This window comes from Macaca thibetana, chromosome 1, assembly GCF_024542745.1.
Source record: "Macaca thibetana thibetana isolate TM-01 chromosome 1, ASM2454274v1, whole genome shotgun sequence".
NCBI lineage: Eukaryota > Metazoa > Chordata > Mammalia > Primates > Cercopithecidae > Macaca > Macaca thibetana.
Genome location: NC_065578.1, coordinates 160,443,556 through 160,466,762, shown reverse-complemented (window position 1 = coordinate 160,466,762; position 23,207 = coordinate 160,443,556). Strand labels below are relative to the sequence as shown.

The 23,207-nt window shown below is 39.0% G+C and overlaps 2 protein-coding genes across 6 annotated transcripts in view; one reads left to right on the top strand and one right to left on the bottom strand.

The window, feature by feature from the left end:
• TMEM183A (transmembrane protein 183A) overlaps window positions 1-23,207 on the top strand; it is a 604,310-nt gene that overhangs the window by 251,277 nt on the left and 329,826 nt on the right. The gene's annotated exons all lie outside the window — the stretch shown is intronic.
• KDM5B (lysine demethylase 5B) overlaps window positions 1-23,207 on the bottom strand; it is an 83,469-nt gene that overhangs the window by 8,611 nt on the left and 51,651 nt on the right. For all 5 annotated transcript variants that reach the window (XM_050762270.1, XM_050762293.1, XM_050762283.1 and 2 more), the window contains 13 exons: window positions 21,165-21,323; window positions 20,068-20,249; window positions 17,374-17,536; window positions 15,157-15,276; window positions 13,440-13,634; window positions 10,010-10,191; window positions 9,722-9,846; window positions 6,238-6,388; window positions 5,969-6,083; window positions 4,939-5,294; window positions 4,238-4,376; window positions 1,082-1,261; window positions 297-455 (listed from right to left, as the gene is read on the bottom strand). In XM_050762270.1, the coding sequence (XP_050618227.1) occupies window positions 297-455; window positions 1,082-1,261; window positions 4,238-4,376; window positions 4,939-5,294; window positions 5,969-6,083; window positions 6,238-6,388; window positions 9,722-9,846; window positions 10,010-10,191; window positions 13,440-13,634; window positions 15,157-15,276; window positions 17,374-17,536; window positions 20,068-20,249; window positions 21,165-21,323 (2,226 nt within the window). The remainder of the gene's footprint in view (window positions 1-296; window positions 456-1,081; window positions 1,262-4,237; window positions 4,377-4,938; window positions 5,295-5,968; window positions 6,084-6,237; window positions 6,389-9,721; window positions 9,847-10,009; window positions 10,192-13,439; window positions 13,635-15,156; window positions 15,277-17,373; window positions 17,537-20,067; window positions 20,250-21,164; window positions 21,324-23,207) is intronic.

The window sequence follows — 23,207 nt, the reverse complement described above, 5'->3', positions numbered from 1 at the left end:
TCATATTAGTTTCAATATATTTAGTTAGCATTCCTGGATCAACCCACAGGCACTAACAAGACTGTTTCTGTGTCTGCCAGTCCCTGACTGGGAAGCCTACCCTGAATCTTTCGCACTTCTATGCATCTTACCATTCAAAACTCGTAACACTTGACAATTTTCAAAAAGTCTTTTTAGTAAAACTGAACACTTTCAATTTACTCTACTTGCCTTCTCCAAATTCCTATAAACCAGAGAGGGTCAGAAATTATTCTTCCCAATAACACAGAAAGGAGAAGAAAAAAACCCCTACATACAGCTGAAGCAGTCTCTTTGCTTTCAGTTAAAGCTCTCTCCAGGTCACTCAGACTCTCTAATTTGGTGCTTTTTTTCTTTCCATTTGGCAAGGGCTCCTTTAACTTTCTCTGTTTCCTTTTCAATCCCAAAAGGCCAATATCACATCGAGGACACAGCACCTAATGTGGGACAAAGCACAAGGAACGGTAAAATAAATTTCAGATAAAGCATTAGGTAGGAAGTCCCAAAATAAAAGCCTAAGCAGTAAAAAGGATGTGCATTTCTTAGTATTGAAGATTTTCTTTGGAATGTGCAACCCTCAGACTCTCCTTTACAAAAGGAGGAGGAAGACTTATGAGATTGACTGATTCCTGATTCAATTAACTAACAAGTAAAAAATGTGATATATACCAACTGATCCCAGTCATGAGGCACAAGCAACAGTTTACAGAAAATACAAAAAGTGCAGTTAAAGCACTTTTAAAAGATGGGGGAGATCATTTATCAGGCTTACGAAATTCAGGTGGGTAAAACATGGCCAAGTTTAAGAGTCCAATTTCAACACAGAGGAATTTCACCCAGTAGGAAAAAATTTTCTTCTTTAAGATACTGTTATCCTAAATGAACCAAGAAAACATTTAAAGGTTGCTTCACCAGAAGATTAGAAGAATCTCCCTGGCTTTTCTGGAAGAACAACTCACAGAATATAGATTAATCTGTGATGTCATCTTTGCATGTGATGAACTGCATGTTTTACCAAACTAGGAGATCTAAGGTCTTGCAGATGAGCTGGTTGTAAACTTACCTCTAAGAGAGAATATGGAGAATTCTCAGTCAAGAATGTATTAACAGCACATTCTTTCCAAGCCTGAACCTCAGCTACTAGGGATTCCAGTCTTGGCAAAGAATTCAGATGTACCGGGATAGATCGGCCTCGTGTAACAAGTTCTATGAGTGTGTCTAACACTGGCACACGTCCTCCAGCCTAATAAATCAAGGAAAATTACAGCAGTTTAGAAAAAAGAACACTTCTATGAAAAACAGGAAAAGCATAAATCAGATTGGTTCACTGAGTACTTCAGATTACTCCAAGATCTCAACATGCTAAATTCACAAAAAACATGCTAAATTCACAAATGTCAACCTGCCAGCTGACCAATAATGTTGGGGGTAGAAGTGACACTTAGAGAACCTAGTTTGGTCTTTTGTTGTTGGTGGTGTTTTTTTATTTTCTTTTTTTTTTCTTTTTTCTTCTTTTTTAAGACAGAGTATCACTCTTGCCCAGGCTGGAATGCAGTGGTGCAATCTCAGCTCACTGCAACCTCTACCTCCTGGGTTCAAGCAATTCTCCCACCTCGGCCTCCCAAACTGCTGGGATTATAGTGAGCCACTGTGCCGGGCCTAGAGAACCTAGTATATGCTAGACTCTAAGGATACAAATGTGAACATGGCATATACTGTGGTCCCTTTGTTCTATTTATACCCTTCTAAATTCACTCATCACATTGATCCCTACTGATAGTTTGAAAAAAATTTCAGCAGAAATGAAGGTTTGTAGAAACTCAAGACTTTCATACGGAATTATACAAATAAAAAGTAACAAAACAATATTTTACCCCAATCCACTCACCAATGATTAATTAAAGCAACTCAATATAAATTATTCAGGAAACTAAAATAAAAGTTGAGACAGCCCAGTGGTTCTCAAACTTTAGCATACATAAGAATCATCTGGAAGGCTTGTTTAAACAGTTTCCTTAGTCCTATCCCCAAATATTCTAATTCAGTGGGTCAGAGAAAGGTCCATAAATTTGCACTTCTAACAAGTTCCCAGGTGAAGCTACTGTTGCCAATGCTACTACTGCTGGTCTGGGAACTGTATTTTTAGAAAAAGATAGCCAAACTAGAAGGAGAGTAAAAGCATTAGGTTATGGAGGATGAAATGCATTGGTGTTGCTCTAATACAATGTAAAACTTAGCATCACTGATGTCAGGTCATCCAGATATGTCTCCTGTTGTGATGCAATATAGAATATACAGTATTACCTGACATTTTAATGCATTATATTAAAAAATGTTTAACTTGGATGCACCAGGGTTTTAAAACTAACTTCCAATTTATAGAAAATACAGAGAATAGAACACTCCACAAAGAAACCACCAAACAAATCCAGAAGGTGGAGTATACCACAGGATAACTGTCTAGTCAGTGACATGAGAAAAACTGGGGTAGGGAGGAAAATGCTACAAGATCAAAAGAAACTTAAAGAGATGCCAATTAGGTGCAATGTGTGTTCCTGGGTTAGACAAACAGCCATAAGGGACATTTTTGGGACAACTAGGGAAGACTGGGTAGGTTATTTTGCTGCCTTTGATATTTATTCTTAGAGGATTAAAACTGTTAGGGCATAAATGTTCTGATGGACACTTAAGAACGTGACTCATAAATTAATGCTATTCCTATGGTATTTAATTTAGAAATCCGAGTGCTTCCTATGTGTAAAGCAGAATACTGCCTAACATTTTAAAATAAATAATCCACTAAATAGAAAATAGTTCCTTGTTGTTAGTCATGTCTATTAGTCCTTAAATATATGATTCAAAAAAAAGGTAGGCTACTTTTTCAGGAATGAAGCAAAACTTGCCTTTTGCCCTTAATGGCACTGTTACAAACATAGTAAAAGTAGCATATACATATAAAATATGAAGGAAATAAACGCATCCAGAAGCATGCCCTTGCTTTCTGATTTTATATGCCAGCCTCTCCTTATTGCCATGAGCTCACCTTCTGGCTGCTAGCAATCATGGAGTAAAAAGGAGGACCATGACTAAAACTAATTACTACAGTACCAACTATCATTGACAAGTGCCTACATCTAAAACTCTCATTAACGAAGTTTACATCCATAGTAAATACTTTGTTTTTTTTTGTTTTTGTTTTGGCTTGCTGGAGTCAGTCCTTAATTATGTAATCTCCTCAAACAATATATCTTCTTTTCCCTATTAACAAGAACAGATGCCCAGATGCAAACATTTGTCTAGAATTGTCCTGTTTGGTACTTCTTGTTAGCAACTAGCCAATTAGCACCACTTAAAATTACACAAATATTCAGAAAGCCAGATAGTATTTTTATTTCTAGAATTTGAGGACTTCAACAAAACAGAACCTGAGACTTTTTTTTCTCAATAGGTCAGTAACACCTATTAGTTTATGATGATAAGAGATAAGGGAAGACATCCCCCATCAAACACTTTTCAAATTAAGTCATTCAGTCAGTCGTCTGAAAACTGGGAAAATCATATTAAATAATGCATTCTTTTTGTACCTTAACAATGCTACAAGTGAACTTAATTATTTTTTTAAACTTATATACAGGTCAAAAAGTATGACATCTAGCATAAAACCACAAATACTTGGTGGCAATGACTTTGGATACTTTGGATAATTACTCTGGAACTGGGTAGGTTTTTATTTCTTTTTAGGGTTGGGAGGGTACTTTGAAGTCACTACTTCATGAAAATTCTGGGCCTTGGGGCTTAGTTTGGGCATTTAGTCATATAACTAGATTTGTTGAATCTGCTATTACTGATTGTCAGAACTTCAAAGTTGTGGACAAGCCAACAAGAGGTAATCATACTTATCAAAGAGTAGAAAACTACTTTCTCTCACTACTTCATTGTTAGTTCTTTTGCTTCAATCTGCAGTCAAGTTTGTTATGAAAGACTCCCCAGCTCCCAGAAAAAGTTGGTGACACTGTCTAAGCTTTAAATATTTGAGACAACTGGTCAGGATAATAGCTGGTAAGTACATCCAAATAAATCTGAATAGAATTAGTCTTCTGGTCAACCCCTAAAATACTGAAACTGTGCAGCGAGATCCAACATATTATTCTTCACAACTTTCCAATATTGCTCTTTCTGGATGCACTTACACATTCCGTATATACTTTTTAAAACCAACCTGCAGGGCCTCTACATCCTGAAGCCAGTCTCTGGCTCTCTGCACTGAGTCTTTCAGAGCTGCACCATTGGGCAGATATGCGGGGATCTCTTCGATTTCCCTTACTGCCGTAGCAAGGCTATTCAATGAATGCCGTGGCCTACAAAATGCAAACAAAGACTTTTTAGTATTTTATATGATGGTTCATTTTTCTTTAAATGGTTACCAAAAAGACTAGCATTTCAAAGGAAATTCAGTATGGCAAAGAAATTTTTTCAAATGGCATTGTCTGTTCATGTTGAAAATTATCTGCACTGTTTTCTTGCAGAACAGTGCCTACTGACTCTCACACATTTCTCTTTAAGACTCCTTGGAACCGTATTAATTAACTGTGAATTTAAACAGCTTCACCTATTTGTAAGTATTTTCCTCTCTCAAAGATAGGATATTAACAGGATCCAGGGAAATTTTATTAAACCAACTCTAGAAAAGGTGTATCCAATTGAATTATTCATTTTATAATCAGTAAAATAAGAAAAAATTAACATTCTTTTATTCAGGTCCCAAAGCAGCTCCAAATATCTCAGCTGTTTCTACATGTCTTCCACATGCATAATAACCGCAGCTACTGAGCACGTGCCATACACCAATTGTTGTGCTCTATGTTTAAGATGGAGAAAACTGTCCAACCTTCCCAAAGAAAGAGAAGTCTGCTTTTTCACCTGGCCTTGAGGAGACTCTTGGCTTTGTCGTCCCAGTGCTCTGACACTGTGAGCAGTTCCTGCAGCCGGGCCATAGCCTTCTCCACTGCTGAATACGGGGCCAGCCCTACCCCTAGGTCTATGAGACGTCTCATATCATCTAAAGTAAGGGAGCTGGGGTCTAGGCAAGCTTGCTGCACCTCTTCCAGCCAACGGGCCTGTTCCAAACGGATACGCATCTCAGCAAGCTGTGGAAGTTCAACATCAAATTCAAAGCTGACATCTAGCAAGTCCTGCAGCTCCGCAGCACTAGGCATTTCCTCAGACAGTAGTTTCTGACTATGCTGTTGAAAATCTTCTACACGATTCAAGAGATCCTAAAAAAATACACAGGTTATTGCATTAAAACAGTAATTTTCAGTAATTGGCTTCTTTCAAACTTAGAATCTTAAATTCATATTCACTGAGATACTCTAACATCTCATTTAATTTTAGTAATAATATAGGTAAATAAGATAATACATAAGCCAACTGACAGCAAACACTGAGCAACTATAACGGAGACCTTATCCCAACTCGAACTAGCTGAGGTCACTTTCTTTCTTTTTTTCCTGCAACCTCTGTCTCCCAGGTTCAATCGATTCTCCTGCTTTCAGCCTCCTGGAGTAGCTGGGACTACAGGCATGTGCCACCATGCCTGGCTAATTTTTGTATTTTTAGTAGAGATGGGGTTTCACCAGATTGGACAGGCTGGTCTTGAACTCCTGACCTGGTGATCCGCCTGCCTCAGCCTCCCAAAGAGCTGGGGTTACAGGTGTGAGCCACCATGCCCAGCCAAGGTCACTTTCAAAGGAAAAATTTCCAACTTTATTTCCCCTCTGTGGGCCTACTATTATAATCCATTTATATACACATACCACTCAATGTATTATTAAAAGCATCTGCAAAAAAATGTACATACTAATCAAAGATTACTTAGTAATGTCAATCGAGTTTATATACAAAATACAGCATTACCAAAGTATTCTCCCACACATCCCTCTATGGTTACCTTTAGCAATGGTGTCTGACTGAGGACACATGGAAGAGCATACAGCTGTGTTACAAACTGCCGGAGCTCATTCACTGTCAACTGATTTTGGGATTTCCCTCCACCAGATCGATATCTATAAAGACAAAGGCCCAAGGAAGCCATATAAGAATATATATATATGTCCACCACACCCAGGTGGTCACAGAAATTCAAGACAGAAGGAGTCACAACAGGTTTCCAAACATAGGTGCCAAAGAATCCAAACTCACGCAGTCAGAAGCACATACCTAGTTTGCCTTTTGCCATTAAGCAATTGCTGCGCAACAGAGGCACACTTCTCTGCATCCTGTGTGACTAGGCGAAGGTGTCGCAAAAGATCATTGTCTGGGAATTTCTTCATTTCAGATTCTTCAATTAAAGCCTTGAAGCTGACAAGGCCTAGGAATGAAGAAAAAGTCATATTTTCTGTAATCATTATGTTTATTACTACTGGTATGAAATTCAGAGGAGATTGGTTTTGTCAGTTCTTGTCTAGAAATGTAACTTCAAATTCTTGCAATGCTTTAAATTATTAATAAATTTGTTGATTTGATTTTTCCAGGGTGGTGGCTGAACACGGAGTTTTTTTGAGACAGAGTCTTGCTCTGTCACCCAGGCTGCAGTGCAGTGGCGTGATCTCAGCTCACTGCAAGCTCCGCCTCCCGGGTTCACGCCATTCTCCTGCCTCAGCCTCCCGAGTAGCTGGGACTACAGGCGCCCGCCACCTCGCCCGGCTAGTTTTTTTGTATTTTTTAGTAGAGACGGGGTTTTACCGTGTTAGCCAGGATGGTCTCGATCTCCTGACCTCGTAATCCACCCGTCTCGGCCTCCCAAAGTGCTGGGATTACAGGCTTGAGCCACCGCGCCCAGCCGAACATGGAGTTTTTTAAACAAGTGTCTAGAGTTGAACTTAAATATAAAAATGCTAAGACCTGACATGTTTTAGGGCGGGTACAGTGGCTGACGCCTGTAAATCCCAGCAATTTGCGAGGCCAAGGCAGAAAGATCAGTTGAGGCCAGGAGTTCAAGACCAGCCTGGTCAACACAGCAAGATCTCATCTCTACAAAATTAAAGAACTTAGCCAGGCATGGTGGCACACAACTGTAGTCAACTATTTGACAACCTAAAGCAGGAGGATTACTTAAACCCAGGATTTCAAGGCTGCAGTGAGCCATGACCATGTCACTGTACTCCAGTTGAGATGACAGAGCAAGACCCTGTCTCAAAAAAAAAAAAAAAAAAAAAAAAAAAAACAACCTGGCATGTTTACAATAGACAAAAAGAAGAAAACAACTGACTTATGAAAGCAAAGTAAATATAAGTCTTACTGTGTGGCTTGAACCACTTCTTCCTCCTGCATTTTATTCTACAGTTAGTGAGTAACTAGTGTGCTCAGTTACTAAAGCACAGTAGACTCAGAGACAATGATATTGCTCCTTTCCCCTAAATAAAAGGGGGTGGAGTTATGTGTTGGGCTACAGAAATGAAAGCAAGTGAAAACACTCTGAAAGAGAAATGAACTGGTACAAAAACAGACACACAGGCCAATAGAACAGAATAGAGAACCCAGAAATAAAAATGCACACCTACAACTATCTGATCTTCAACTAATCTAACAAAAACAAGCAATGGAGAAAGGATTCCCTATTCAATAAATGGTGCTGGAATAACAGCTAGCCATATGCAGAAGATTAAAACTGGACCCCTTCCTTATACCATATACAAAAATTAACTCAAGAGGAATTAAAGACTTAAATGTAAAACCCAAAACTATAAAAACCCTAGGTGACAACCTAGCAATATCAGTCAGGACATAGGCACAGGCAAAGATTTCATGAAGATGCCAAAAGCAACTGCAACAAAAGCAAAAACTGACAAATGGGATCTAATTAAAGAGCTTCTGCACAGCAAAAGAAACTATCATCAGAGTGAATACACAACCTAGAGAATGGAAGAAAATATTTGCAAACTGTGCATCTGACAAAGATCTAATATCCAGCATCTATAAGGAACTTAAACAAATTTACAAGAAAAAAATATTAAAAAGTAGGCAAAGGATATGAAAAGATACTTTTCAAAAGAAGACATACATATGGCCAACAATCGTATGAAAAAAAAGCTCAAAATCACTGATCATTAGAGAAATACAAATCAAAACCACAATGAAAGGCTGGGTGCAGTGGCTCACGCCTGTAATCCCACTTTGGAAGGCCAAGGCGGGCAGATCACGAAGTCAGGAGTTCAAGGCCAGCCTGACCAACATGGTGAAACCCTGTCTCTACTAAAAATACAAAAATTAGTTGGGCATGTTGGCGTGTGTCTGTAGTCCCAGCTACTCAGGAGACTGAGGCAGGATAATTGCTTGAACCTGGGAGATGGAGGTTGCAGTGAGACGAGATCATACCACTGCACTCCAGTCTGGGCGACGGAGCGAGACTTGGTCTCAAAAAATAAAAAAAATTTAATAAATAAATAAACACAATGAGATATCATCTCACACCAATCAGAATAGCTATTATTAAAAAGTCAAAACGTAACAGATGCTGACAAGGTTGTGGAGAAAAAGGAACTCATACACTGTTGGTAGAAGTGTAAATTCGTTCAACTATTGTGGAAAACAGTGTGGCGATTCTTCAAAGATCTAAAGACTGAAATATCATTTGAACAATGCTATTACTGGCATATACCCAAAGGAATATAAATCACTCCATTATAAAGACACGTGCATGTGCATGTTCACTGCAACACTACTCACAATAGCAAAGACACAGAATCAACCTAAATACCCATCGATGATAAGACTGGATAAAGAAAAATGCGGTACATATACACCACGGAATACTATGCAGCCATAAAAAAGAATGAGCTCATGTCCTTTGCAGGAACATGGATAGAGGTGGAGGCAATTAGCAAACTAACACTAGGAACAGGAAAGCAAATACTGCATGTTCTCACTTATAAGTGGGAGGTAAATGATGAAAACACATGGATGAGTAGAGGGGAATAACACATGAACACATACAGGGGAACAACACACAGTGGAGCTTATTGGGAGGGTAGAGGGCAGGAGGAGGGAGAGAGTCCAGAAAAATAACTAATGGGTTATTAATAATAACCTGGGTGATGAAATAATCTGTACAACAAACGCCCATAACACAAGTTTATCTATGTAACAAACTTGCACATGTACCCCTAAGCTGAAAAGTAAAAAACAAAAAACAAACTATATTTTCATAAGAAGAGAGAGAGAGAGATAAAAAGGGTAGTAGTGACTTTCAAAGGTAATGACAAGTGCCAGGGACCTTAACCTTAATTAGAACTAAGAAGTGATAAACTACCATTTCAGAGACTCCTGATATAGTGTCATGCTGCCTTTGTCACAAGATGTTTTGGTTTTTTTTTTTTTTTTTAAAGAAGATTTCAATGTCTTTGTAAGAAATGTGAAATTTTTATTTCTGAGACAAAAATAAAGGTTTCCTAACAATATCGTTTTTGTTAAGTGATGTTGCACAACTCATATACCGAAATTTCACTATGATGTAAGGGCATCTGCATTATCCACTCTCGGTTTTAAAACCTTCTCTGCTGGTGCTCTGTAAACCTGGCTACATAGAGGGGATAACCAAGGATGAGGTCAGGCTGTTTCAAGAAATGTTTTGTTGACCTTAATTTGGTTACATCACAATGAGCCTCAATTTGCCAATCACCAAGTCACTTTATGTACCACATACTTTTCTTCTTGTTGATCTTTGCCTCCAAAGCTTCATTCACATTCAGGGCCCATTCGTTGTAAGATTCTGCTCGAAGCTTCAATGCATTCATCATAGGGTAGAGATCATCCAGCGTGTATCTATACCTGGAAATAATACCACCACATTTAGCTTTGAGACGTGTAGCTTTGGAGAAAACTAGATGTTTTATATTTAACATTTCAGCCCCAGAACTGCGAGGTCATTGAGCTTTTAGTAAGGATCAACTGTTTTCCATAGGGAAAAAAAAAAATCATTCTTCCTACTTACCGCAATTTATATTTATAAGGCGGACAGGGACACAATTCTTTCACATGATGCAGGCAAACAAGCAGGCCAGGTTTACAAGAACAGGAGATGGCAGACATGAAGCATGTAGTTTTGCATTTTACACACTGACGTTCATCATCTGGCAATAGCTCAAAATCCATTCTTTCCGAATCAATCACTCCCTAGAATAAAGTATACTTTAGAGAAACCTCCAAAGGATAATATAATCCACCAGCCCAAGACAAGCATGCAGTAGTACTTGAGTTTAAAAAAAAAAAAAAAAAGCCTTACCAAAATAGGGATGCATGATTTTAAAACATGTGGCATACAAGAAACAAATGACCTAGCAAATATAGGCAAGTTCATTTGTCTAGGGAGATCTCCTTTTTCAGACAAGGCAGGTCCTTATGTTTGGTCATTTTGATCTGAGTATGAACACAATAGGACTAAAACTACTGAGGTTAGTTGTCTGTTCTACTCCAAATTAGCCTTGTCCACATTTTGGGTATAGATAAGAGCAAAAGAAAGGAATATGCTTCCTACTTCTGAGGAAATATGGAGAATCTATTTTTTTTTTTTTTTTTTTTTTTGAGACAGAGTCTCGCTCTGCCGCCCAGGCTGGAGTGCAGTGGCGTGATCTTGGCTCACTGCAAGCTCCGCCTCCCGGGTTCACGCCATTCTCCTGCCTCAGCCTCCCGAGTAGCTGGGACTACAGGCGCCCGCCACCTCGCCCGGCTAGTTTTTTTGTATTTTTTAGTAGAGACGGGGTTTCACTGTGTCAGCCAGGATGGTCTCGATCTCCTGACCTCGTGATCCGCCCGTCTCGGCCTCCCAAAGTGCTGGGATTACAGGCTTGAGCCACCGCGCCCGGCCTGGAGAATCTATTAAAAGGACAAAAATAAAAGGAAAGAACATGGGACAAGTGGAAAAGACTATTATGCAGAAATTGTTGAGTTTGGGAAGATGCTGAGTGGTCTCTTAGCCTTTTACAGGAAGTTATCTGAAAGGATATCATTACCTGAATAGTTAGAAAATTTGTGCAATAGGAAAGACTAAAGCCATAATAAAACATTTCATCCAAAAAGACTGCCAGGAACGATAAGGTCTTGAACCAGTAAATTTCAACATAATCTGTACCACCGAACATCTAGAGAACCCTTCTTGGATATACCTTTTGTCATTCAATGACCAAACTTCTATCACCATTTTTTCCCTATCTAAAACTGGATCCTAATCCAGTCTTCAGAATGCCAGTCAGTTTATGAACCACTGGGCTTCTTTCATTTATTCTCTTATACTGTATTTTAACCTTTTAACTATTTCATATCTGCCAAGTATATGGGCCAACAAAGATGAGGAAGGTAAGGAAAATGCTAATTAGATTTTGGTTTTATTTTTGAATTGGTCATTAAAAAGGACTTCATGGGATGGAGAGAGTTAAAATTTTTGTTTAAAATAAGATTAAGGACCAATTCTATGGATTTTAGTTGAGAATGAATCATGTAGTTTATACCCAATTTTAATGTGTAAATTCCATACCTGGAAAAATTCTCAGAGTTCTAAAAAATGAGCTACCATTTTTGATGTAAGACTTTCATATAAGTCACTTAAACCCTCTGGACACTATTTTCCCCAACTGTAAAACATAAGGAGGGAAGGTAGGTGACCTGCTGTTAAACTATAATGGGCTGCAGAGAGCCAATATTCTGGGATTCTACCCAAAGAGGCACATTTAAAAAACAAACGAACAAACAACAACAACAAAAAAAAACAGTATTACTATTTGCAGATATTATTATTACAAAAGAATCCATGAAAAAGCTACTGGAAATTAAGTGACTTTAGCGAGGTCTCAGGAGACAAGGTCAATATACAAGTCAATTGTCTCTCTAAATACTAGCAATAAACCATTAGAAATTCAAAGCTTTTAAAAGTACAATTTATAACAGTGCCAAAAAACATGCAATATAAAATCATACTATGTTCATGAATTGGAAGACTCAATATTATTAAGATATCAATTCTCCCCCAAACTATTTATAGTTTCATGCAACGTCAATCAAAATTCCAACAGGAATTGATTTGGCAGGAATCGGTAAGTTGATGCTAAAATTTACATTTTAAAAAAGTAAAAGAGATAAAACGAATTAAAAAAAAAAAAGTTGGCCGGGCGCGGTGGCTCACGCCTGTAATCCCAGCACTTTGGGAGGCCGAGGCGGGCGGATCACGAGGTCAGGAGATCGAGACCGTCCTGGCTAACATGGTGAAACCCCGTCTCTACTAAAAATGCAAAAAATTAGCCGGGCGAGGCGGCGGGCGCCTGTAGTCCCACCTACTCGGGAGGCTGAGGCAGGAGAATGGCGTGAACCCGGGAGGCGGAGCTTGCAGTGAGCCGAGATCGCGCCATTGCACTCCAGCCTGGGCGACTAAGCGAGACTCTGTCTCAAAAAAAAAAAAAAAAAAAAAAAAAAGTTGGAAGACTCATACTACCTGATTTCAAGACTTCTTAGAAAGCTACAATAATCAAAACCATTTGGTATTAGCAATAGAATAGATGCACAGATCACCAGAACACAACAGAGTCCAGAAATAGACCCATACTTATGTGGTGAATTGATTTTCAACAAAGGTGCCAAAGCAATTTAATGAAGAAAAGACAGTCTTTTCAAGAAATGCTGCTGGAAGAACTAGATATCCACATGTTAAAAAATGAACCTTGACTCATATTTTTGAAAAACAAAAATTACTTGAAATAGATGAAAGACCTAAATGTAAAACTTGATGACTTTGACTTTGTAGGAGAAAAATCTTTGTAACTTTGGATTAGGCAAGATTTGTTAAATAGGAAACCAAAAAACCATGATTCACACAAGAAAATAATTAACAAACTGAACTTCATCAAAATGAAAAACTCCTGCTTGCTGAAAGACACTGGTAGGAAAATCAAAGACAAGCCACAGATTGGGAGAAAATATTAGCAAAACGCCTATCTGATTTAAAAAAAAAAAAAAAAAACTGGTAGGCAGAACACATAAAGAATTATTACAACAATCAAATTTTTTAAAAAATAAAGGGCAAGCCGAGTGTGGTGGCTCACACCTGTAAACCCAGCACATTGGGAGGCTGAGTCAGGTGGATAGCTTGAACCCAGGAGTTTGAGACCAGCCTGGGCAACATAGTGAGACCCTGTTTCTACAAAATATTTTTTTTTAAGGGGCAAAACATTTGAACAGCTACTTCAAAGAGACATATGTACATGTGGCAAATAAGATAGTGAATAAAAATTAAAACCACGAGATACTACATCTATTACAATGGCCTCAAAGAAAATACGCTTTAAAAAGACTGCTTTAAATGATATTAAAGTGCGTAAGAATTTTACTAAATAATACCCAATGACAACATGCAGTTGGATTTCCATAAGCCTTACCAATTTACGGACAGTTTCCCTTAAAGCTTTCTCATCCTCAATCATAATGGCCATGTCTTTCTGAACAGTTGAAGCCACTACAACATCTAGTACATCAGCCTTGGAAGCCATCTTGCAGATCATCTCATCGTGGGAAAACACACAATATCGATGAAGCGAGCGATAATGCTCCACACACTGTCGGCCTAATGGCAGCTGTATCAAAAGATGGAAAGAAAAAAATAACATTCATCTTTCTTCTATCTGCAAACACCTCTGACCCATTATCATCAAATTACCAAACATCACACTATGGGTCTTAACACGTATCATTTACCAACCCTAAAACCAGACTCTGGGCCAGGTGGATGGCTCACACCTGTAATTCCAACACTTTGGGAGGCCAAGCCTTGCATGAGTCTAGGAATTGGAGACCAGCCTGCGCAGTGTGGTGAAATCCCATCTCTACAAACAAATATTAGTTGGGTGTGGTGGTGCACGCCTGTAGTTCCAGCTACTCAGGAGGCTGATGTGGAAGGATTGCTTGAGCCTGGGAGGTCAAGATTGCAATGAGCCATGATTACACCACTGCACTACAGGCTGGGTGACAGAGCGAGACTCTGTCTCAAAAAATTTAAAAAAACAACACATCAGACTCATAAGATTCCTAGCCTAGGCCCTAGGCCTTATTTATCTTTGCATACCAAAGATCTATAATGTTACGTATCTTAATTAAAAAGTGTTTTTTTAATAAAAAAGACCCAATGTATTAACAATGTATTAGTATCTACAACAATGTAGAATCTAGTTAGAAGTATGACCTTATATATTTCCTGAAATAGTTGTGCTGAACTGGTAAGATCAACCTACTTCAGGGAATAATACTCCAAAAAACTACATAATGGAAAATAAGTATAGATATAGCAAGTACCATTATGACAAAATAATAATTCATTAGCTTTAACAACACTTAATCTAGATCTTTTTAGGTAAAAGTATTAATACAAATATAAAAATTAAACGTTACAACTAACTAAAACCAAATGTGTCCTTAAATTGCTGTACTGTAAATAATTTAAGCCAGTACTATACAAAGTATAGCCTTTAGACTGGAATTATTTATCAGTTTGCAATCAGATGCTGAGCTTCAGCCAGAATGTAAATCAACAGACTCCTTTCTTTATCAAGAAAATCTTGCTACAAAAGAAAACACATCAGCTGAACTAAGCAGTATGCTTAGGTAATTCATGCTTGATTTACACTGTGGTACAAGTGCTTTATCTCATTGTGGACTGGTAAATAATTTGCAGACTGACTATTTGAGCAGTAATGGGTCAAGGCAACTACCCGTGTGACATTTATTTATTTTTTTGAGGCAGAGTTTCAGTCTCTTGCCCAAGCTGGAGTGCAATGGCATGATCTTGACTCAATGTGACCTCCAACTCCTGGGTTCAAGTGATTCTCCTGCCTCAGCCTCCCAAGTAGTTGGGATTATAGGCGCCCACCGCCACGCCTGACTAATTTTTGTATTTTTAGTAGAGATGGGGTTTCACCACGTTGGCCAGGCTGGTCTCAAACTCCTGACCTCAGGTGATTTGCCCGCCCTGGCATCCAAAAGTGCTGGGATTACAGGCATGAGCCACCGCACCTAGCCCACATGACACTTTAAAACATTATATTCAATTTCCTCAAGAAAAATAATAAATTTGAAAAGGTTCACTAAATTGCAATTACATACCCAATCAACAGTGCAGAAATTAACAGCCTCAGCAAAATTAAAACCCTGGTTAAAACCACTGTGGTAGGCTCTTGGAAATGTAATCACAAACTCCCCAGCACACTGATTAGTTCGGTAAACCTAAAGAGACAGAAATTGAAGATTTTTGAGTTTCTTAAAGAGTGACATTGTTACTAAAACCAATCTGGACACAGACTATTAGATAATTTCCAAAAAAAGGCAGCTTTCTGAAATTGAGCCAGAAGAAACAAATTACTATAGTAGAATATCACCTAGCGATACTAATTTATGTCACAAGATGGAGCAGTATCCCAGACTACCAAAGTTGATTAGTATCCGAACACAAAACAAAAATGTGGCCATATTAAGATTCAAAGTATAACTTGTAAAAACAGCTACAATTAAGAATATCCTAATATATTATTATTACCCCCAAATAAGTATCTTCTACCACCAATTAAAGAAATCCCACTCTATTTCAAGAATCTCATAACATACAGAGCTCCTCCTCATTTGGAACTCAAACTTATCTCCCATCATTCCCTTCTTCCTACCACTACCCTCACCCCAAAATTACCTATAATGCTCTAGGCACACAAATCCTTACACTGGGCTTATTATTATATAATAATATTAGATTTCCTTTTCAAGCCTCTATATTTCTACACCAATGCTTACCTAGTGTATGGTCCCCCAGAACAAAAGCATCAACATTCACTAGGATGGAAATGCAAATCATCAAGCCCCACTCAGACTAACAAAATAGCAGGATCAGAAATTCTAGGGGTGGAGACCAGCCATCTGTGTAGTAATATGGCCTTCAGGGTTCTGTTAAAAGACCCATCACAGGAACACCATATCTTCTACCTGGAATACTTCTCCTCCTTCCCTAACTCTGCCAAACATGTGATAATTTATCAGAGTTCCAGCTCCTACTACAGATGTCATCTCATTTATGAGCCCTTTCTGATTCCCAAAAGAGTTATTAGATCAGTCTCATAGTTGGCACCACTGTCAAACGAAACCACCCTTTGATTATCTGTATAAGCATTATCTTTTACCTCATATTGTGAATCCCTAAATGCACAAGGAGTTCATTCATCTATCTCTGTAGGTCCAGAATCTAACCTCAGGAGGTTTGCTCAATTATTAAAGAACCAGGGTCAGGTCTCAATTAAAGCAATCTACTCTTAACAAATTGGAAAAAACAGTCAACATAAGGAAAGAAAAATATCAATGAGAAAAATAACTACGAGAAGATGGTGAGATTGTGGTGCTTACTGGTGATTATTTTCTAAGCTATGGTCTATGCATAATTTATAATGCCTCAAATAAAAATCCTTTCTGTTGTCTCCACTGACTAGCCTATGAACCCAAAAGCATAAAATTTAGGTCACAACAAGTTCAAGAATTCACTTTAACATTGTAAATGTATCACTGACATTTGATTTAGCTAAGATGGACTCTTCATACATTTCAATATGGCCTCCCAAATATCTTCAGAGTATTCTCCAAAAGGAAGCCAGTATAGCTGTGCACCACATAACAACATTTTGGTCACAGACAGACCACATATCAATGGTGGTCTGTAAGATTATAATACCGTATTTTCACTGTACCTTTTCTGTTTAGATACAATACACAAATCCTTACTATTGTGTTACAGCTATCTAAGGTATTCAGTACAGTAACATGCTGTACAGATTTGTAGCTCAGCATCTATACCCTATACCATATAGCCTAGATGTATAGTTGGCTACACCATCTAGGTTTATGTAAGTACACTCTATGAAGTTCACATGACAATGAAATCACCTAGCAATGCATTTCTCAGAACATATCCCTGTTGTTAGGTGTCACTTCATTTAGCAACCTCTAGACTTTTTGGTCTAGACTGTGAACCCTAAAATACAAGCCCAAGACCTTGAAATAAATTTTCACATACAAATATACTAAAACCAATGAATTGCAATTATTACTTGCAAAGGAAGGCTGTTTAGCAATCTAGTTACTAGCTGCAACAAATTAATTTTTATGGTATCTAAGGATCCAGTCCCACTGAGTAAATGTACAGTACCGCAGCAAAACAGCTGTTTCTGCTATCAACTTATGCTATGGAAAACACAGAATCAAATCAACATCATAAAAAAGTGAATAAAAAGGAAAAAGAAGTGGTAAATTAAGCTTGAGTGGCAGAAAGATTAACCCAGAACATACAGGCACTTCATGAGTCATCAGGGTATTGGGGTTCATGATGGTCACAAGCTGATGGAGGAGATCTGGCTGGGACACAAAGAGTTCTGGAGCTAGTTTCTTCATTACATTTTCTAGCTGCTCAGCAGCATACCCTGGGACTCCATACCAGGTTTTTGGCTCACCCCTGGAAATAGATTATAAAAATAAATCAATCTGCAACACCAACACAAACAAAATGGGTTACCAGTTCATATTTTTCAGACTTGGCTTTGTAAGACTACGCTACAAAGGAAACCGCAAACTGACAAAGTATCATTAGAAATGTGAATGTGGGCCGGGCACGGTGGCTCACGCCTGTAATCCCAGCACTTTGGGAGACCGAGGCGGGTGGATCACAAGGTCAGGAGTTCAACACCAGCCTGGCCAACATGGTGAAACCCCATCTCTAACAAAAATACAAAAATTAGCCAGGCATGGTGGCAGGCACCTGTAATCCCAGCTACTTGGGAGGCTGACGCAGAAGATTCAGTTGACCCCGGGAGGTGAGGATTCAGTGAGCCAAGACTGCACCATTGCATTCCAGCCTGGATGACAAGAGCAAGACTCCACCTCAAAAAAAAAAAAAAAGAAAAAGAAAAAGAAAAAGGAATGTGATGTGAACATATGTAATACATTTTCCCCCTTCAAGTATGAATGAACAGAAGACTTTCCATTTAAGGTTCCTCTCCCCCCTCCCATTTTTATCTGATTCTTTAGAAAATGCAGACACCTAGAATTTCTTTTTTTTCTTTTTTTTTTTTTTTTGAGACTGAGTCTTGCTCTGTTGTCCAGGCTGAAGTGCAATGGCGCAGTCTCGGCTCACTGCAACCTCCGCCTCCCAGGTTCAAGCAATTCTCCTGCCTCAGCCTCCTGAGTGGCTAGTATTACAGGTGTGTACCACCATGGCCAGCTAATTTTTGTATTTTTAGTGGAGACGGGGTTTCACCATGTTGGCCGGGCTGGTCTCGAACTCCTGACCTCAGGCGATCCACCCACCTCAGCTTCCTAAAGTGCTGAGATTACAGGTGTGAGCCACCGTGCCCAGCCGGTATCTAGAATTTCTAAGAATATAAGGTATCGTATTCACTTCAGGATATGTTGTTACCACAGTTTCCTAAAGCAACTGACAAGGGAAGGCAACTCGCCATTTTTCTTTTCCCTTGCCCATTCTGGCAGACTAGGTTAAATCAAACACTAATAAGGCAATTAGCATTTCTAAGGAATTCTTATTCTTCAAAGGACTTTAAATTATCAAACAATTTATCTGTATCATCCCTGTGAGGTATGGTAAATATAATCTTCATTTTACAGCTGGGAGCAACTGCCTAGGGAAGTAGAATTAATTCTATACATATATTTGCCAATTCTCTTTCTTGTGGTACATCCTCAAATTCCTTGTGTGAGGATTTGAGTGAGTTATAGATTTTCAAATATTTTTATATTTAGAAGAAAAATAGAGAAGAAAACAGATGTGAAGAAATGGCTTGAAGAGTTTAAAAAGTAAAGAAGCCCAAATATCTGCACATCCCTCCCACCTTGCCCCCTCAATGCACACACAAAGATAAGGCTCACTCTACTGTGCGTAGTGATACCTGAATTCAGCACAACAAAAGAGAGGCTGGTCATCACACAGACCTAGAGGACACTGTGGTACTACTAAAATTCACACTTCTCCCAAAAGGGTATCCAGACTACCACTGGCCATCAAATTCTAAGTAAAAGTAACTTTTACTTAGAATATGCTTTTTCTATAGGTAAAGACTTCTTTTTGTTTTGAGGCGGAGTTTCACTCTGTTGCCCAGGCTGGAGTGCAATGGTGGGGTCTCTTGGTTCACTGCAACCTCTGCCTCCCGGGTTCAAGTGATTCTCCTCCCTCAGCCTCCCAAGCAGCTGAGATTACAGGTGCGCACCACCACACCCAGCTGATTTTTGTATTTTTAGTAGAGACAGGGTTTCACCATATTGGCCAGGCTGGTCTCGAACTCCTGACCTCAGGTGATCTGCCCACCTCGGCCTCCCAAAGTGCTGGGATAAAAGGTGTGAGCCACTGTGTCCGGCCTAGGTAAAGACTTTTTTACTTCAGATAAAAACTACCTTTTCCCCCAGAAATATGTTGTTCTTGCAAAGTAGTGTGTGTGCAATTTCAGGGAATTCATGGATGCTCTAGGAATCTTAAGAACCACTGTCTTACCCGGGCACAGTGGCTCACGCCTATAATCCCGGCACTTTGGGAGGCTGAGGTGGGCGGATCACCTGAGGTCGGGAGTCCGAGACCAGCCTGACCAACATGGAGAAACCCTGTCTCTACTAAAAATAGAAAAAATTAGCTGGGCGTGGTTGCACATGCCTGTAATCCCAGCAACTTGGGAGGCTGAGGCAGGAGAATTGCTTGAACCTGGGAGGTGGAGGTTGCAGAGAGCCGAGATCGCGCCATTGCACTCCAGCCTGGGCAACGAGCAAAACTCCATCTAAAAAAAAAAAAAAAAAAAAAAAGTCTAGAGAACCACTGTCTTAACTTGTCAGGACGCCTGTTCTAATAGAAGTGAAAAACCTTAGGGAAAAAAAAGTAGTTCATTACTCTTTAGACACAGTTAAGACACATACATCTGCACTGAAAAGGAAAGTTTTCCTATCCAGCTTGCATACTATTCATGGGTTCTTTTTGGAACTTCTCACCAGTGCAAGTAGTTAATTGAATAGCTCCAGTGGTCTTCAATATGCCAGCAGAATGAAGAAAAGCACATTCCCACATACAACCAAGGAAGTTTCATGCCACATATATCAGCAGTAATATGTGCAAGGACAGACTGCTCCATCACTGGCATGTTGTTCAAATTCCAGCCACTATCAAGATACTCCTAAAAATAAGAAGACAAAAGAGGATAAAGGTTTAGCTATATAATGCTAACATTTTAGAACTCTGTTTCAAAAGGCCAGCTAAAAATATTCTCCTCCAAAATAAAAAAGAAATGTGGAAGAAGAGGGGCCACCATGCTGACCTTCTAGGATGCTCAGAGATTTGTTTTGCCCAGTTTTGAGCTTTGTGTAAAGGGATTTATACAGCATATACTTTTGTATCTATCTCTTTTTAAATATATATAGAGGAACATAAGCCATGAGTCCACTTTAACAAAGTTCAAAATCAGGCAAACTAATCGATAGTGTTAGAAGTCAGGATAGTGATTATCCTGAGGGCATAGTGCTTGTCCTGAAAGAGGAAAAGTAGTGAAGGAGAGCAGGCAAAAAGATAACTTCTGGGGTGCTAGGAATATCCTATTTCTTGTTTTAGTTAGTGCTGGTTACATGGGTGTGTTCAGTTTGTGGAAATTCATCAGGCTGTATACATAATAACTATGTACTTTTCTGATCATATGTAATATTCTCAAAGAAAACTACCAAAAAAAAAAAAAATCACACTTTCCTACCAAGATAGAAATAGAACTCTTCCTAAGAATAGTTTGCTAGTATGGAAAAAAATACTCAAAAATATTAAAGTTCAAAAATAAATAGACCTGGTCTCAGTCCTTCAGGTTTTCTTCAGAAAGAGAAACCAAGGTTATAAAATCTGAAGGCAAAGGGTGGTAAGTAATTTTCCCCTATGACCACAATACAGGACATAGTTAGGACTAGAATTCTTCTGTAGGCTCTTTCTACTTTTCTTGAAATCATTAAAAATCTGGTAATTAAGGATTTGCTCAAAGTAATCATAAGTTACTTCAAGCCAATCAAACAGACTTTCAATACCTCAATTTCCAAGCCACTTATATGCCTACCTCTTCCTCGGGTGAAAGTTTGATTTTCCCATCTCGGACAGGAAAGCCACTGCCAAATTCCTTTGAGGCAATGTCAGCTCCATATTCCACTGTGACATCCTCCTCAATAGTGCTTACCAGTCTCCAAAATTCTTTCTCAACAAGCTCTGTGGGGACCATCTGGAAATACAAGGAATAGAAAAAATGAGTTCCCTCACAAACTGTCTGTGACCAATTAAGCTTAGTGATGGGAATCAAAGAACAGCACTCTACGGAAAAATTGTGTCTAGAATGTTCTATAATTGATCTTAGGCAATTCAGAAAACCTCTACTGTCTAAAAGGAATTCATGTTCCTCTATCACCAGCCATGCCACAACTGTAAAAGGGAGCCAAGGAAAGCAATTATTTATGACTTGGAGATATTTCTGTGTTTCAAAAAATGTAACATAAACTGTATAGTAATAATGGTTAGTTGTGTTTGAATAACGTATAGTACTGTACAGTTGATAATAGCACAGTAATAATGGTTTGTTGTTTCAATGATGCTTTTATACTTTGAGATGCTTTCAAATACATAACCTGAGTCCATCCTTTCATTCTTTTCACTGGACCTGTCTGAGAGCAATGTAGGCAACCAACACAAAAAAGACAGTATAGGCCAGGCGCGGTGACTTACGCCTATAATCCCAGCACTTTAGGAGGCCAAGGCAGACGGATCACGAGGTCAGAAGATTGAGACCATCCTGGCTAATATGGTGAAACCCCATCTCTACTAAAAATTCAAAAAATTAGCCGGGCATGGTGGCAGGCACCTGTAGTCCCAGCTACTCGGGAGGCTGAGGCAGGAGAATGGCGTGAACCCAGGAGGCGGAGCTTGTAGTGAGCTGAGACTGCATCACTGCACTCCAGCCTGGGCGACAGAGCGAGACTCCATCTCAAAAAAAAAAAAAAAAGACAAGTCTATAGCAGTGATCCCCAATGTCCCTTTGTTTTTGGCACCAGGGATGGGTTTCATGGAAGGCAATTTTTCCATGGACCCCTAGGGAAGGGCAGGGCGCAAGGGCTGGGAGGTGGGGGGATTAGATTCTCATTAGGAATATGCAACCTAGATACTTTGCATGGGCAGTTCACAATAGGGTTTGCCCTATGAGAATCTAACGCAGCTGCTGATCTGACAGGAGCCAGAGCTCGGGTGGTAACGTCTGCCCACCAATCACCTCCTGCTGTGTGGCCCTGTTCCTAACAGGCCACCGACTGGTACTGGTTCATGGCCAGGTGGGGAAGGGGTGGTTGGAGACTGCCAGTATATAGGATATGACAAAAGGAGCAATTTGTAGCAGCACACCCTTAGAATAAAGAGTCACCAGATTAAATGTCAATCTGTTGTTAATCTGGTGTAAATCTAGAGGCAGGTAACATTTAAACGTCTATCCCTCAATGTCCTCATCTAATATTTCGTCAAAATATACAGTTAACCACAAATAGAAGAGGTTACATGCAAGTCATCAGGATTGGTTAAGCAAAACATATTGGCAAATATAACACATATGGAAGTCAAGAGAACTGAAAATTCAAATGGAGTATAAATTTAAGTCCATTAAATAAGCAAACATTTTAAGTAACTAATAGCTGATGTTAGAGGTGTTGGGGAAAAACAAGTTCACTCATACATTGCTGGGATCCATAAATTGCTACAGCCACTGGGATGGAATGAGGGAGAATGACTCTCATCTGACTTCAATAATCATCCCAAGAAAATCATCCAATTAAAGAGTACTACATGCATTAAGGGTTTGCTGCAGTGCTTTATTAGTAGTGACAAAAACCATAGTTTAAATATCCAGAATTAAAGCATTACATTTTGGTGTACTCATTTGATGGAATATTAAATGCTGAATGGAAAATGCTTATGCTTCAAAGTACATAAAGGGGAATTAAAAATGGACTCATCCTGAAATTTATAATACTAACTTATGATTACATAACAATATACAACAAATGTGTTCCCAATGCATAGTACACTCCTTGGCACATAGCAGTCGTTTAATACATTTTGTTAAGTA